The 16,873-nt window shown below is 38.2% G+C and overlaps 1 protein-coding gene across 1 annotated transcript; it reads left to right on the top strand.

Annotated features, from left to right (window-relative positions):
* Positions 1–3,377: 3,377 nt before the first annotated feature.
* LOC136387945 (olfactory receptor 4C11-like) lies at positions 3,378–4,327 on the top strand. Its single transcript, XM_066360048.1, has one exon. The coding sequence runs from the start codon at positions 3,401–3,403 to the stop codon at positions 4,325–4,327; it is 927 nt and encodes a 308-aa protein (XP_066216145.1). The 5' UTR covers positions 3,378–3,400.
* The last annotated feature ends 12,546 nt before the right edge of the window (positions 4,328–16,873 follow it).

Genomic DNA, 16,873 nt, shown 5'->3' with positions numbered 1-16,873 from the left:
CTTACTGTCATTAAAACTTTGATTTCATGTTTTTTATTCCTAATGCTCACTTTTCTGATTTTCATATTTCTGGACCCCAAACATCGTCACAACCAAGGGACTATTTTATTTCTACTTGCCTCTCATCAGGGCTTGCTATATTAAAGAAGTTATGCACTTTATTTATTTTTAAATATTTATTAAAGGTATTCAGAATTGTCATTCATAGTTTCTGATCACCGCGAGAGAAGGAGCATGCGCGACAGTTCAGTTCCTCAGCTAAGGACCTAGGATTTAAAACATCAGCACAGCTGTGTTATGGGTAGATGACCATTTTGGATTAATATTTTTGAAAAGTTGGAGGTACCTCTTGGAGAGCCAAGATTAATAAACCTATTGAATGTTAGCACTGCGACTGCAGAGGCCGCCTACCTGCCTACCTGCATCCTCTATAGGCTTTGCACAGATGGAATTGTCTGACCTTCATAGCAACCCGAAAGGGTAGGTGATTTTATTATGTGTGTTTACAGGGGAAGAAAATGAGGCACAGAAATATGAGGGGACATGATAGCTCTCCCACCGTAATGGTGGTTGTGTGGGGCGTGAATCAGGCTGCGTGGCTACAGGCTCGATGCACTGACCACTGTGTGACCCACCTCTCAGCTCTGCTTTTGAATATTTGTGTCTCAGAGAACCTGGCTTAGGTCCTGCCTCTCTTCAGTTCATGTTATAGTCCATGTGTTCACATAGTGCTGTAGTTTTCACTGTCCAATCTGTCCTTTAAGAATTTATACTCTTCTAATACCATAGTGACTTACATCATTAGTGCTTTTACTTACATTATCTTAAAGCTTATATTAAATTGTTAAGAACAGATGAATCTTTTCCCCCTTCCTCATAACTCATCCGATAGATAACTTTGATTCAGTATTTGCAATTAATCATAATTATGTAATTATGAAAGTGAACACATACTATAATTTTAAAAAAATTTGAAAATTATAGACTAAAAAAGAGGAAATTGACAGTTTGACATATATAGGAAGTAAAAATTTATGGGAAATGAAAAATAATAACAAAATCCTAATAGTGGAAGTAGCAGAGGCTGAGGCTTCTATAGTTTTTATTCTGAGCCATAATTTTTCCTCATTTCATCGGCAGAGTAGCCAGGATTATTTAAAAAGTGGTTTTCCCAAGACTGCATGGCCAGGAAATAGGGGAGCTGGGATTTGAATTCAGGCCATCCAGTTTCAGTAACTGTACTCTTAATCAAGAAATAAGTGCTTTTGCTAGATTAATATCTATACTAGGTAAATATCCAGATTGAAAAAGGGAGCCGACAAAAGAGAAAAAGATTTTTCAAGGAAAAATATTTTTAGAAAACTGTATTAAAATATTAAACATGGCAATAAAATATATGAATATATTTAAAATGCAATTTTTAATCTATTAAGCAAGTCAGATAATAAAATAATGTCATAAGATATGAGATAACCTGTGCTTTTTTTGCTTGTGCATCAGTTTTTCTACAAAATAATATTGTGTTGGCCATACCTGTATATAAAAAAGAATCTATACATAAACACATATGGAAATATACTTAAAGAAATTTTATGGAAAGACAGACAAGAAACCAAATGGAGAGTGGGATTATAGATTCAAATAATTTGGAGAGAGATTTTAGTATTTTCTTCTTACATTCTCTTACTTTGAATATTTGGTCATGATTATGGATTATTTGTATAGTAAAATATAGCTAATAAAAAGGTACAATATATTTAAAAGATTTAATTTTTGTCAATAGCAGTAATCATCTCTGGCATTTGGGTCAGCAGTATTATACTTGGGAAGGTATTCTAAAGTTTTTTGTAAAGTCGTTATTTATGAGTGACAACTAGAAGCAATAAAAATATATCAATGGACAAAATTGACACATTATCACACTATTAAATTTAAAACTATGGAAAATATAAGAGTATGGTAAGAAATGTTAAAATAGTTCTAAGCGAACATCAAAACACAAAATGATATTATATGATGAGTTCAATCACATAAACTATATATGCAAAGAATAAGGACTTGAAAAATCATAAAATTTTTTTCAAATAATGTTTTTAGTGGGAATTTAGGGTAAAGAGGAACATAGATGAGTAAAAATACTATTGCTACTTAGACTATAGGCATATTAGAAATTTTATGTCAGTTCAAATTTATGGGCAGATAGATTCAGTAATCTAAGGGAATCAGTTCTAGATAGAGTAAACAATCGTTTCCCTGTATTTGCCAACCTCAAAATATCACCCAGACATTTGTTATATGAAGATTGTCAATGGAGTAGACATGTACACAAGAGGTATCAGCAAAATATAACTGTTAAAAATAAAGCACATTTTATCTAGTGTCCTGAAAGTGTTAGGGATGATGGACACAAAACGGAGTGAACCAAACTGAAATATTTTTTTCAGAGGGATTCTCTAACAATATCAGTGCTTAATTATATTGGCCTAATGCTGTTCAGATTTAGAAGCTCACAGATAAGATGCATCATCCATGAAATATACGTGTGTATGTGTGTGTTTATGTGTGAGTATAAATCTTTTTATAATTCTTAGAAACAATCAGAATATGGTGGGGCCAGTATTTGTTCTTCATTTTTCACAGGAGGCTGAAGTTCAAAGAGGTTAAGTCACTTGCCCAAGGAAAGTACAAGTTCTGCAGTTATCAGTCTTGGTACAAATCAAACTTTTAAAAGGACATTTATTTATTTATTTATTTGTTTGTTTTTTTATTTATATTTTTTACAGAGACAGCAAGAGAGAGAGAGGAACAGATAGTGACAGACAGACAGGAAGGGACAGAGATGAGAAGCAATATTCTTGTTGTGGCTCTTTTGTTGTTCATTGATTGCTTTCTCATATGTGCATTGGCCTGTGGGGCTACAGCAGAGTGAGGGACCCCTTGTTCAAGCCGGCAACCTTAGGCTCAAGCCAGTGACCTTGGGCTCAAGCGAGCAACTTTCAGGTCATGTCTGTGATCCCACATTCAGGCCTGGAACACTGTGCTCAAGCTAGATGAGCCCACTCTCATGCAGGAGACCTAGGGGATTTGAACTTGGGTCCTTACGTTTCAATCCGATGCTTTATCCATTGCACCACGGCCTGGTCAGGCAAGGACAATTATTTATTTTTTTATTCTTTGAATGTAAAAGCTTTTGGTCTAATGCAGTGAGTTTCTGAACAACAGATGGATCTGGGAGGGGCTTGCGTATTTGCATGTGTACAGAGATTCACAGTGGATGAAAGGCAGTTGGAGGTAACAGGATGGAGCAGAAACAAGGAATGTAGAGTTCAGTTGCTGATCTCAGAATGGCTCTTCTCTTTTTCTCTCTGCAGATTAAACCTTTGCCAACTGCATCTTACCTATGGCCACTAGTATGGCGATGAATAACAGTGTGATTGAATTCATTCTGTTTGGGTTGACACAGGATGCAGGAAAGCAGAAAGCAATATTTGGAATCTTCTTGATTCTTTACCTTGCGACACTGTCGGGGAACTTTCTCATTGTAGCGACGATTAAAACAAGCAGGACCCTGGAGAGTCCCATGTACTTCTTCCTTTTCTATCTGTCCTTTGCTGATGCCTGCTTCTCTACAACCACAGCCCCCAGATTGATTGTGGATGCCCTTTCTCAGAAGAAGACCATTTCCTACAATGAGTGCATGACTCAGGTGTTTGCAGCCCATTTCTTTGGGTGCATGGAGACCTTTGTGCTCATCCTCATGGCCTTTGATCGCTATGTTGCCATTTGTAAGCCCTTGCGATACACCATCATCATGAGCCAGAGAGTCTGTGGTGTGTTGGTGGTACTGGCCTGGGTGGGCTCTTGTATCCACTCTTCAGCACAGATTTTCCTAGCTTTGCAATTGCCCTTCTGTGGCCCCAATGTGATTGACCACTATTTTTGTGACTTGCAGCCCTTGTTGAAACTTGCCTGCATGGGCACTTATGTGATAAATTTGCTCATTGTTTTTAATAGTGGTTTCATTTGCATAGTGAGTTTTATAATCCTGCTTGCCTCCTATGTAGTTATCCTGTATTCACTGAGAAACCACAGTGCAGAAGGAAGGCAAAAAGCCCTTTCCACGTGTACCTCCCACTTTATTGTAATTGTCTTATTTTTTGGCCCGTGTATATTCATATATACACGTCCACCAACCACATTTCCATTGGACAAGATGGTGGCTGTGTTTTATACCATCGGGACACCCTTGCTCAACCCTCTAATCTATACACTGAGAAATGCAGAGGTGAAAAATGCCATGAAAAAGTTATGGTGTAGCAAAGAATGACTTCAATTGGTAAATTATATGTGTAAGTTCCAATGTATATATCCTAATAGCTTATTTTGTTTCATGGTCAGGAAAGGAATAATATTCTTATAGGGAAACAAACAAGAAATCAGAGAGGGCTGCATTAGATTATGGTTTCTATTTAAAACCCACGACCATTTTGAACAACCTATGATGATCCTTAATTGAATTCTACCAACATCTGCCCATACACACTAGGAAATTTTGCTTCCTATACAATGTGTTTTTCAGAAATAAAAGTATTGACTATTGACAGAATCAGTGTGCATGCACCAATTTTTTATTCTAGGTTTCATGCTTTTCCTTATGAATGTGGTCATAAGAGCTAATCCAGGCCCTGGCCAGTTGGCTCAGTGGTACAGCATTGGCCTGGAATGTGGTTGTCCCAGGTTCATTTTCTGGTCAGGACACACAGTGAAAGTGACCTACTGCTTCGCCAACACTTCCCCCTTCTCTCTCACTCCCCCTCTCGCAGCCATGGCTCCATTGGTTCTAGCAAGTTGGCCACTGCCACCCCTAGTACTGAGGATGGCTCCATTGAGTCTCACCTCAGGTGCTAAAAAGAGCATCACCCTGTAGGGGACTTTCTGGGTGGATCCCGGTGGTGGCGCATGTGGGAGTCTGGCTTTGTCTCCCCTCCTCTCATTTAAAAAGCAAAGAGCTAAATTCATAAAATCTGAACTCTTAGAGAATTAAGGTTGCTGTCTTGACAACCTTAAGATTAGAGATGTTCTGAGAAAGTGCAACTCTAGAATTCTGGACCTGAGCCTACTTCACTAGGAGCATATATACTCTTGAGCCTTCTAAGTCCATTAAGCTGAAACATCAGTGAAAACCTGCCCTGCCACTGGGAAACCTCTCAAAATTAAGTCTGTGAGTGGCAAGGGAGGGATGTGTATAATGGCTGAATGAAATCGGTAATATTAGCCAGTCAGTTGCTCTTTGGGGTCCTCCCACTGCTCTTCACAAAGGAGAGGCAGAGGCAGGAAGAGAGTTTGAGGCAAGAATATACAGAAGGAAGAGTACAGGTAATAAGGGAGGACAGAGAACTATGCGTGATGGGGAAAGAGAAAGGAAAGTGGAAATTTTGTAAGGATGGGAGAGAAGGGGCTTTATTTTCCTTACTTCTTGAACATCACTTTTGGGTAAATAAACCTTTGTAGGAAAATGAAGCCACAGGATGTTCCTCTATCATTAATCTTCCTTAGCTGTGATGTGTATTTGGTTATCAGAATAGAAGTGTTTCCTTTTATTAATTAATTAATTAATTATTTAATTTTGGCTTCTGTAGCATTCACAACTAAAATTCAGATTTTTTGGGAAGAATCTGGGATTAAATTTAGTTCTAATACTTTTAATGTTGGTCTTTTATATGACAGTGTTTTGAATTGTGTATTTTTATTTTTGAAGAGAACTTATATGTCTAATTCACACTTACCACAACTTCCACATAAACCTCATAATCTCATAATCAAGTGCTGTCATACCGTTTCAGCACCTGAGTTTGTAATTCCCATCCAATTGCCATCAGAAAGCCTTACTCTTAGTCACATGGGCTAATGAGAAAGGAACACGGTGAACTCACAAATCTATGAAGCATTTCCATCAACTGGAGACAAAATGTCTATTTCTCCGAAGATTCCTGATAGTTGTGGTTTAGATAGTGATGGTGGAATAAATATGAGTCCCAGACGGGTCATTTGTCAGAGCTCTCAATATTATGCTTATACTTGTCAGTTTAATTTCATACTTCTTCCAAGTGAGTGGTGTTTCCTAATTTTATGTCTAACCGTTTTGTTTCGGAAGCTTTTGAATCTGGTCCTATGATGATTATATTTAAGCGATTTGGCTGTTAAGGAACCAACACTTATTCAAAATAAGACTTTTAATCTTATCTCTTGTCATCCTTCAAAATTATTATTGTGTGAGAAAGTGTTTATCAGCACCTAAATAAAAACCCAGAAAACTTCAGGAATTTTCTTCTTATGAGATAATTCAGAGCAAAGATTCCCTTACATTTTATTTTGGAGAAAAGAGAGGGGTGTGGGTAGAAGTGAAAAACATCAACCCGTGGCTTCTTGTATGAGCCTTGACTGGCAAGCCCAAGAATTTGAACCGGAAACCTCAGCATTCCAGTTCCATGCCTTATCCACTGCGCCAGCACAGGTCAGGGCTCGATTCCTTTAGATTTCAGGTAAGGGCTCAATTAGAGAAGGTGGGAGAAGCAGTCAGGGGACAGAAAGGTCTTACTTGACCTGGTATCTTAACAAATGGCTAACTGTCTCTGGGCTGGTAGATGTTGAAAGCTTTTTATTTCTCTTTTTTTGGAAACTTTTGGTTGCCCTCTTAATCTAGTACCCTTGACATAGGAAGAAAATGTCTATTATGATTATGGTTGACTCCTTTTTTAATCCTTAGAAAGTCAGTGGTCAGCTTCAAAATTCTGTAATGGGAATTCCAAGTGGCCCTATTACTGGGTTGTTTCCAAAAAGACATTCTTATGGCTCTTCTGTGTCAGTCCAGAGGGAGACATCCATGCACCTCTACCCTGACAAATGCTATTAATTTAGAAACACTGTTGACGTAGGCTGATGTCAACCAGCCATCCTCATCTGCCTCCACCTGTCAGTCAGCCCATCCTTCTTGCTAAGATTTTTAGTCTCTTGGGCCCAGAAATATGGAGTGTTTACTAATTTCTCAGAATAGCAATCTGAAATACCTTTCCATCTCCACCCTCCTCTCATGCACACACGCGTAACATTTGGGGTGAGGGACAGGCATATCTCCACAGCGATTTCCCCAAAGCTGTTCTCACAAGCCACTCTTCTGCTTTACACTCTGTCTAGGTTTATACCCTTTATATTGTTGAGGGATGCTTGTGTTTGTCATTTTCTTTGTTTTGGAGATGGGCATACAGTGATCTGGATAAACTTTGTAACTTCACATGTGTTGTGTCCAGTCAAAATTTAGCTTTAGTATCTTGTTGCATAAGAAATAATTAATTCAAAAATATTCTTTGTTGATGCTGGACTTAGAACTTATGTTCATTTAGAAAGAGATTGCTCATTATTCCAATTTCAGAAACATTTGTTCATACTCACATAAAAGACACATTTTATGGACAAAAGTTTATACAATTTTTTTCTTTGTTTTTAATTTAGTATTTAAATTTAATGTGGTGACATTGACCAATAAGAGTACATAGGTTTCAGGTAAACATTTGTACATTTGAACTGTTGATTGTGTTATGTGCCCATTAGCCAATTAAAAATGATTTTATTTATTGATTTTAGAGAGAGGAGAGAGAGAGAGAGAAAGATGGAGGAGAAGTAGGAAGCATCAACTCAGAGTTGCCTGTTGTATGTTTCTTTTTGTTTAATTTATTTTCTGTGACAGAGAAAGATACAGAGAAAGGGACCGATAGAGACAGACAGGAGGAAAGACAGATGAGAAGCATCAATTCATCATTGAGGCACCTTAGTTGTTTATTGATTGCTTTCTTATATCTACATGTGCTTTGACCACGGGACTATAGCATACAGAGTGACCCCTTGTTCAAGCCAACGACCTTGGGCTCAAGCTGGTGAGCCTTGCTGAAACCAGATGAGCCCGCGCTCAAGCTGGTGACCTCGGGATTTCAAACCTGGGTCTTCTGTGTCCCAGTTTGATGCTGTATTTACTGCGCCACTGTCTGGCCAGGCTCGTATGTTTCTTGACAGTGTAAGGCTAGCCCAGGCTTTGAACTGGTGACCTTAGCATTCCAAGTTGACACCTGATCCAGTGTGCTATCACAGATCTACAATTTGACTTTATCTGTGAACAGAGAAAACTTCAAAGTGGATTGAGTAGAGGTTGACTTCAGGAAGGAGTAATGAGGAAAGGGGGAAGGATCACTGCAAACCTTGGAATAAAGGGAAGGGAAAAAAGTCTGAAGATTAATTGTTAATTGGATCAGGGAAAAAAAGAAATAAAAAGTGAATTCATAAATGATCTAAAACAGCTCTTATAAAATTCTTTTTGGCATCAGTGGGAAGTAGAGCCATTTTCAGATTCATAGAACCTCAGCCTCCAGGTGTGAGCCTTCTTGTACAAAAGCACCTCCGGGTCCTGGAGAAAGTCATCACTAGGTATCAACAGATGATGGGGATAATTTGTGTTGAAGTCATTGGGGCACCAGTCTGTTCAACTAGCTAGATAGCTAAGGGGTTATGTAGTACCCCAGCAGATGCCAATGGGCCATAGTTCCACGGGACAGTGCAGAAATTTCTTACCCTTCTCCTTTCACCATCCCATGAGTCAGAAAGAGAGGATCCAATCAGAAGCTAGAGTAATAGGGTTTGAATAAGTAGAACTGGGTTAGGGCATAACACCAATGTCTTGTGTCCTAAATGTACCCTGGGACCTAGGCTGGCCTGCAGTATAAAAATACATGCTTAATAACTTCATCAGGAAAGGTGGACTTTTTCTTTAACCCAGAAACTCCAGTAAGAGTATTGAAATTGCATTTGACTTAAGTCAGTACACCTACCTGAGGCAATTAGTGTTAAAAAAAAAGAAGGAATTCTTTGATTTTCTAAACCCAGATCACACACTTACGTTGGGAGCCTAGGTACAGACATCAATAAAACTCTGTGGTCTGAGAGTGGGACAAGAATGGGTCTATTGCGAAAAGAGTGTATCATTGCAAAAAGTAAACCAAAATTATCTACATCAGGTTTTGATCACTCTGAATTTAATGTGAGAGTGGTTGGTATGGTCCTAAAGTAGTACTGACAGGATAAAACACAATTTAGTTAAAAATTCACACAATCCATTAATGTTTTCTGAAGACAAGCAAATACACAAAATCCTCTAGGATGAGGTGAAACTTGGAGCTACAACTGGTTTATTATTTGGCCAAGTGTCATTTTGTGGGAATATAGCATGAGGGTCAAAATAATCAAAGGGTTAGAGAGCTACAGAAATGGTCACGAACCAGGATGCCCAAACCTAGACAGGGAAGAGGTTGTGTGGCTTCCTGATTTTGAAATCATCAAAGAATAGAATGAATGAGAGAAAGGACTGAAAAAACACTTAAAGGAATAATGGCCAATTTTCCGTCAGATTTAATAAAAACTAATTACATAGGCCCAAAAATCTAATAAACCACAGCACAAAAAATGGAGAAAATTACAGTAAAAATGCATTATAATAAATTGGTCAAAAGCAGTGACAAACAGAAAATGTTAAAAGCTGCTAAAGAGAAAAGACACTATATACAGAGAGGTAAAAATTAAAGTTACAGTAGATTCTCAGTAGAAACAATGTAAACTAGAAGACTTGAGTGACATCTTTAAAGTATTCAATCTTACTATAAGACCGCAGGTTGGAACTTTATTTTAAGAACCATCATCCGGAAAAACCAACTTTGGATTAAACTAAAAGGACTCTTTAACCAAAGAATACTGAAGAAGACACACTGAGACTGGTAGGAAAAGCGGAAATGTAGAGAGGGCTGCCCAGCTTCCGGGAGCGAACGGCAGCCCAGAGGGACTCGCATGACGGGAAGTGAGTTTAGCAGAGAGGGGAAAGCCCTGGGCCCCAGGAACAAAGCCCCAGCCTACAGCCACAGAGCCTAGAAGAAGCGTATGGACAGTATGTAGTTGCAAAACAAGGATACTGTTTGTGAGAAAGAGACAGATTTCTCAGACCCAGAATTCTTCTTAAAGGGACTATGCAGAAAACCTCTTTTAAACTACTCACCCGGGGCTCCGGGGGCTGAGGAGAGATGAGAGAACTGGAATAGCAGGAAGAGAGAGTAATCTAGGAGGTACAGGCAGAAACACTTTGAGGGCCAGCCACCTAACCCCTGGGTTGAGCCACTCGCCAAATCTGAAGTGAATATTTCCCCTGGAACCAGCAATATCAGCAAAGATATGCAAGACACCAGCCAAACAGGCTCTTCTGCAGCACTCAGAGCAGAGTTGCTTAAGAAATACAGTATTGTGTGTTAGGGTCTGAGGTGCAGTGCCCCCAACTGCTACAGGGTAGCCAGAGGGCAGACGCGGATGGGAAATGGAAGCACAGTCCCATCAGTGGGGCTGAACCTGAACAGGCCAAGACTAAGGCTGGGCGTGAGCTCAGTCTCACCTGGCAGGGTGGAAGGGGCACACAAAACCAGTGCAGTCAGCTACGGGCCTGCCTCCAATTCCACCTGCAGAGGAAAAATGAAAGCCTGGGATCTGCAGAGACCCATGGCTGAGCACAGGCAAGCAGTCCTGGCTGGCTGAGTGCAACTTCACCCATGGGGCAGGGCAAAAGCCTGGGAATAGGTGGAGACCACAGCTGAGCAAAGGTGCTCACCACTGCCTTCAATGCTGTGGCTTGTGGCCCTGTGTATGGCACAGAGCCCCACCGGCGGTGGTAGGGTGTAAACCGAGGCTTGTAGACCAGAGTATGTGAACATAGCCCCTCCTGTCGAGCAGAGGTGGAAACCAAAGTGATAGCTAAAGCTGGCTGGTGCTGGAAACACCCATACCCAAATGCCTAAACACCCAAGGCATCGATAGAGGGAGTCATGAGCCTGCAGACAGACCATACCTAGGGAACACAGAGGCCACACCCATTGTACTACAATGGCCACACCCTTCTTGTACACAGACAAAATGGGAAGGCAGAGAAATGCAACCCAATTGAATCAAGGGAAATGCTCAGAAAAGGTCTTGAATGACTCAGATATAACCAAATTACCAGATTCAGAGTTTAATATAATGATTGTTAGGATGCTCAAAGATCTTAGAACAACAATAGATGATTATAGCAAACAACTAAATAAAGAGATAGCAAGTATAAAAAAGACATTGAAATAATAAAAAGAATCAGTCAGAAATGACAAATATAGTATCAGAAATGAAGACCACAATGGAAAGAATTAAAAGCAGGATGGATGAAGCTGAGGATTGAACCAGCAAGTTAGAGGACAAGATAAACAAAGGTACAGAAGCAGAGCACCAAAAGGTAAAGAGACTTAAAAAGTCTGAGGAAACTCTAAGAGAGCTCTGTGACAACATGAGGAGAAATAACATCCATATCATAAGGGTTCCTGAAGAAAAAGAGAAAACAAGGGATAGAGACTTTGTTCAATCAAATCATAGCTGAAAATGTCTCTAAATTGATGCAGAAAAAAATCACACAAGTTCAAGAAGCACAGAGAATTTCATTAAAGAGAAACCCAAAGAAATCTACACCAAGTCACATCATAATTAAAATACCAAAGCTAAGTGATAAAGAGAAAATATTAAAAGCTGCTAGAGGAAAAAATGCTATCACCTACAAAGGAGCCCCCATAAGGATGTCATCAGACTTCTCAACAGAAACACTTGAGGGCAGAAGGGAAAGGCAAGAAACATTCAAAGTAATGTAGAACAAGAGCCTACAACCAAGACTACTTTATCCAGCAAGGTTATCATTTAAAATTGAAGGAGATATAAAAAGCTTCCCAGACCAAAAAAAGCAACTCAAGGAATTCATTATATCCATACCAATGCTACAAGAAACGTTAAGTTACCTGTTGTAAACAAATCATAGAGGGAAAATAATATAGCAAAAAAAGAATACAGCTTTAAAGAATAAAATGGCAGTAAACAACTATATATCAATAATAACCTTAAATGTCAATGAATTAAATGATCCAATCAAAAGAGATAGGGTAGCTGCGTGGATAAGAAAACAGGACCCATACATATGCTGTCTACAAGAGACACACCTTAAAACAAAAGATGCACATAGACTGAAGGTAAAAGGATGGAAAAAATATTTCATGCAAATAGAAATAAAAAAAAAGTTGGGGTAGCAATACTTATATCAGACAAAATGGACTTTTAAAACAAAGGCTATTGTAAGAGATAAAGAAGGTTACTACATAATGATAAAGGGAGCAATCCAACAGGAAGTTATAACCATTATAAATGTCTATGCACCTAACATAGGAGCACCTAAATATATAAATAAGACTTTGATGGATAAAAAGAGCGAAATCAACAGCAATACTATAATAGTAGGGAATTTCAATACCCCTCTAACATCACTAGATAGATCTTCAAGAAAGAAAATTAACAAAGAAACAGCAGATGTAAAGGACACACTAGACCAACTCAATTTAGTAGATTTCTTCAGATCCTTTCACCCTAAAGCAGCAGAATATGCATTCTTTTCAAGTGCTCATGAAAACATTCCCTAGGATAGACCACATGTCAGGGCACAGAAGTGGTCTCAACAAGTTTAAGAAGATTGAAATCATATCAAGCATTTTCTCTGATCAAAATGGCATGAAATTAGAAATCAACCACAACAGAAAAACTAAAAAATACTCAAACATTTGCAAAATAAATAGCATGTTATTAAATAACAAATGGGTTAACAATAAAATCAAAGAAGAAATAAAAAGATTCCAGAAACGAATGATAATGAGCATAGAACAACTCAAAATTTATGGGACACAGCAAAGGCAGTACTGAGAGGAAGTTCATAGCGTTACTGGCATACTTTAAGAAGCTAGAAAAAGGTCATACAACTTAACCCTGCATCTAAAAGAACTAGAACAAAAATAGCAAGTAAAGCCCAGAGCTAGTAGAAGGAAGGAAGTAATTAAGATCATAGTGGAAATAAATGACATACAGGTTAAAGAAGCAATACAGAGGATCAAGAAAACACGGAGCTGGTTCTTTGAAAAGGTAAACAAGATTGACGAACCTTTAACCAGACTAACCAAGAAAAAAAGAGAGAGGACTCAAATAAATAAAAATAGAAATGAGAGTGGGGAAATAACAACTGACCCAAGAGAAATACAAAGAATTGTAAGAAAATAGTATGAAGAACTGTATGCCAAAAAATTAGACAACCTAGAGGAAATGGAAAAATTCCTTGAAACATAAAGTATTTTAAATATTAATCAGGAAGAATCAGAAAACCTAAACAGACCTATTACTACAAAGGATATCAAAACAGTTATTAAAAAAACTCTCAATAAACAAAAGCCAGGGGCCCAATGGCTTCACAAATGAATTCTACCAAATATTCAAAGAAGAACTAATTCCTATTCTTCTCAAGATATTTCAAAAAATTCAAGAGGAAGGAATACTTCTAAGCTCCTTTGATGAGATGAGCATAATTCTGATTCCAAAACCAGGTAAAGACAACACAAAGAAAGAAACGTATAGGCCAATATCCTTGATGAATCTAGATGCTAAAATCCTCAACAAAATATTAGCCAACTGGATCCAGCAATATATGAAAAAAAAATGATACAACATGATCGAGTGGGATTTATTCTGGGAAGGCAAGGCTGGTACAATATTCACAAATCAATCAATGTGATTTCTCACATAAACAAAAGGAAGGAGAAGCCTGATCAGGCAGTGCCGCAGTAAATAGTGCATCTGACTGGGATGCAGAGAATCCATGTTAAAGACTCCAAGGTCTCCAGCTTGAGCGCAGGCTCATCTCGTTTGAGCAAAGCTCACCAGCTTGGACCCAAGGTCGCTGGCTTGAGCAAGGGTTTACTCGGTCTGCTGAAGGCCCACGGTCAAGGCATATATGAGAAAGCAATCAATGAACAACTAAGTTGTCACAACAAAAAACTGATGATTGATGCTTCTCATCTCTCTCCCTTTCTGTCTGTCTGTCTCTATCTATCCCTCTCTCTGACTCTCTCTCGATCTATGTAAAAAAAAATAAAAAATAAAAATAAATAAAGAAAGAAATAAAAAAGGAGAAAAACCACATGATAATTTCAATTGATGCACAAAAAGCATTTGATAAAATCCAGCACCCACCTATGAACAAAACTCTCAGCAATGTGGGAATACAGGGAACATACCTTAACATGATGAAGGCCATCTATGACAAACCTACAGCCAACATCATACTCAATGGGCAAAAATTAAAAGCAATACCTTAAGATCAGGAACAAGGCAGGGGTGTCCCCTTTTACCACACTTATTCAACATAGTCCTGGAAGTCCTAGCCACAGCAATCAGACAACAAGAAGAAATAAAAGGCATTCAAGTTGGAAAAGAAGAAGTGAAACTATCATTATTTGCAGATGATATGATATTGTATATAGAAAACCCTAAAGTCTCAGTCAAAAGACTACTGGACCTGATAAATGAACTCAGCAAAGTGGCAGGATACAAGGTTAATACTCAGAAGTCAGAGGCATTTTTATACACCAACAATGAAATGTCAGAAAGAGAAATTAAGGAAAGAATCCCTTTCACTAATGCAACCATAACATAAAGTACCTAGGAGTAAATTTAACTAAGGAGATTAAAGACTTGTACTCGGAAAATTATAAAACATTGATAAAAGAAATCAAGGAAGATATATACAAGTGGAACCATATACCGTGCTCATGGTTAGGAAGAATAAACATTATTAAAATGTCTATATTAACCAAAGCAATTTATGAATTCAATGCAATACCAATGAAAATATCAATGACATACTTCAAAGATATAGAACACATATTCCAAAAATTTATATGGAACCAAAAAAGAACATGAATTGCCTCAGTAATATTGAAAAGGAACAATAAAGTGGGAAGCGTCACACTTCCTGGTATCAAGTTATACTTCAAGGCCATTGTATTCAAAACAGCTTGGTACTGGCATAAGAACAGGCATATAGATCAATGGAACAGAACGGAGAACCCAGAAATAAACCCATACCTTCATGGACAACTGATATTTGACAAAGGAGGTAAGAGCATACAATGGAGTAAAGACAGCCTCTTCAACAAATAGTGTTGGGAAAATTGGACAGCTACCTGCAAAAAAATGAAACTAGACCACCAACTTACATCATTCACAAAAATAAACTCAAAAAGGATAAAAGACTTAAATGTAAGCAGTGGAACCATAAGCATCTCAGAAGAAAACAGGCAGTAAGCTCTCCGACATCTCTTGCAGCAATATATTTGCTGATTTATCTTCACGGACAGGTGAAATAAAAGACAGTATAAACTAATAGGGCTATATTAAAGTGAAAGCTTTTGCACAGCTAAAGACAATATGAACCGAATAAAAAGACAAACGACACAATGGGAGAAAATATTTGACAATACGTCTGATAAGGGCTTAATAACTAAAACTTATAAAAAACTTATAAAACTGAGTACCAGGAATATAAACAATCCAATAAAAAATGGGCCCAAGAAATGAATAGACACTTCTCCAAAGAGGATGTCCTGATGGCCAATAGGCATATAAAAAATGCTCAACATCACTTATCATTAGAGAAGTGCAAATTTAAACCACGATGAGATAACACCTCACAACAGTCAGAATGGCACTCATCAACAAAACACCACAGAATAAGTGCTGGCGAGGTGGTGGAGAAAAGGGAATGCTGGTGCACTGTTGGTGGGAATGCAGACTGGTGCAGCCACTGTGGAAAACAATATGAAGATTCCTCAAAAAATAAAAAATCGAACTGCCTTTTGACCCAGTTATCCCACTTTTAGGAAACACCATAGTACCAGTTTTTTTTCTTTTTTTTCAAAGATTTTATTTATTCATTATAGAGAGGAGAGAGAGAGAGAGAGAGAGAGAGAGAGAGAGAGAGAAGGGGGGAGGAGCAGAAATAATCAACTCCCATATGTGCCTTGACCAGGCAAGCCCAGGGTTTTGAACCGGCAACCTCAGCGTTTCCAGGTTGACACTTTATCCACTGAGCATAGCACTGTTTTGAAAGGAGAAATGTACCCCCAGGTTTATGGCAGCATTGTTCACAATAGCGAAGATCTGGAAACAGCCCAAGTGTCTGTCAATGGATGTGTTAATTAAAAAGCAGTGGTACATATATACAATAGAATACTATGCGGCCATGAAAAGGAAGGAAACCTTACCTTTTGCGATAAAATGGATGGACCTGAAAACTATTATTTTGAGTGAAATAAGCCAGGCAGAAAAAGAAAAATATCATATGACCTCAGTCATTTGAGGAGTCCAATGAACAATGTGAACTGAGGAACGGAACTGAGACAGAGGAGGGATCAAAGGGACCAGAGGAAAAGAGGACAGAAGGAAAGGGGATAATGGGATGGGATAAAGCTGAAGGGAAGGGGGGAGGGCGCTATTGGAAGGGGGGCAAAGAGGATGTTGAGGGGAATACGGGGGAGGGGGATGCATTCCAGGCAACACTAGAATCTATGTAAACACAATAAAAGAATTTTAAAAAATGAAAGTGTTGCACATTTAAATAATATCACATTTTTCCTGTGATCAAAAAGTATTTTGTATTTGTGAAGAAACAAAAGAATACATTAAAATACTTAACAGCCTCGGTCATCGTAGAGCAGGAATTAAGAGTAAAATTCATTGTCATTTCTGCTTTGTGTCAATGTCTCCGGGGTTTGTTCTCACTATTTATTGTAATGTTTCTTTTGTGCTTCTAACTGCATAAATGCTTCTCATATGTATTGCCTTATCTGATTCTCATAAGAACCTTGGCATTGTTATTATATCCAGTTAGAGAAGTAGAATTTGT

Source organism: Saccopteryx leptura, chromosome 1, assembly GCF_036850995.1.
Source record: "Saccopteryx leptura isolate mSacLep1 chromosome 1, mSacLep1_pri_phased_curated, whole genome shotgun sequence".
NCBI classification, from domain to species: Eukaryota; Metazoa; Chordata; class Mammalia; order Chiroptera; family Emballonuridae; genus Saccopteryx; species Saccopteryx leptura.
The sequence above is the reverse complement of the archived record's forward strand: the minus strand, read 5'-3'. Positions and strand labels throughout refer to the sequence as shown.

What these genes read in the sequence shown, in the direction of transcription:
- LOC136387945 (XM_066360048.1), top strand. Translation starts at nt 3,401, where the DNA reads ATGGCCACTAGTATGGCGATGAATAACAGTGTGATTGAATTCATTCTG.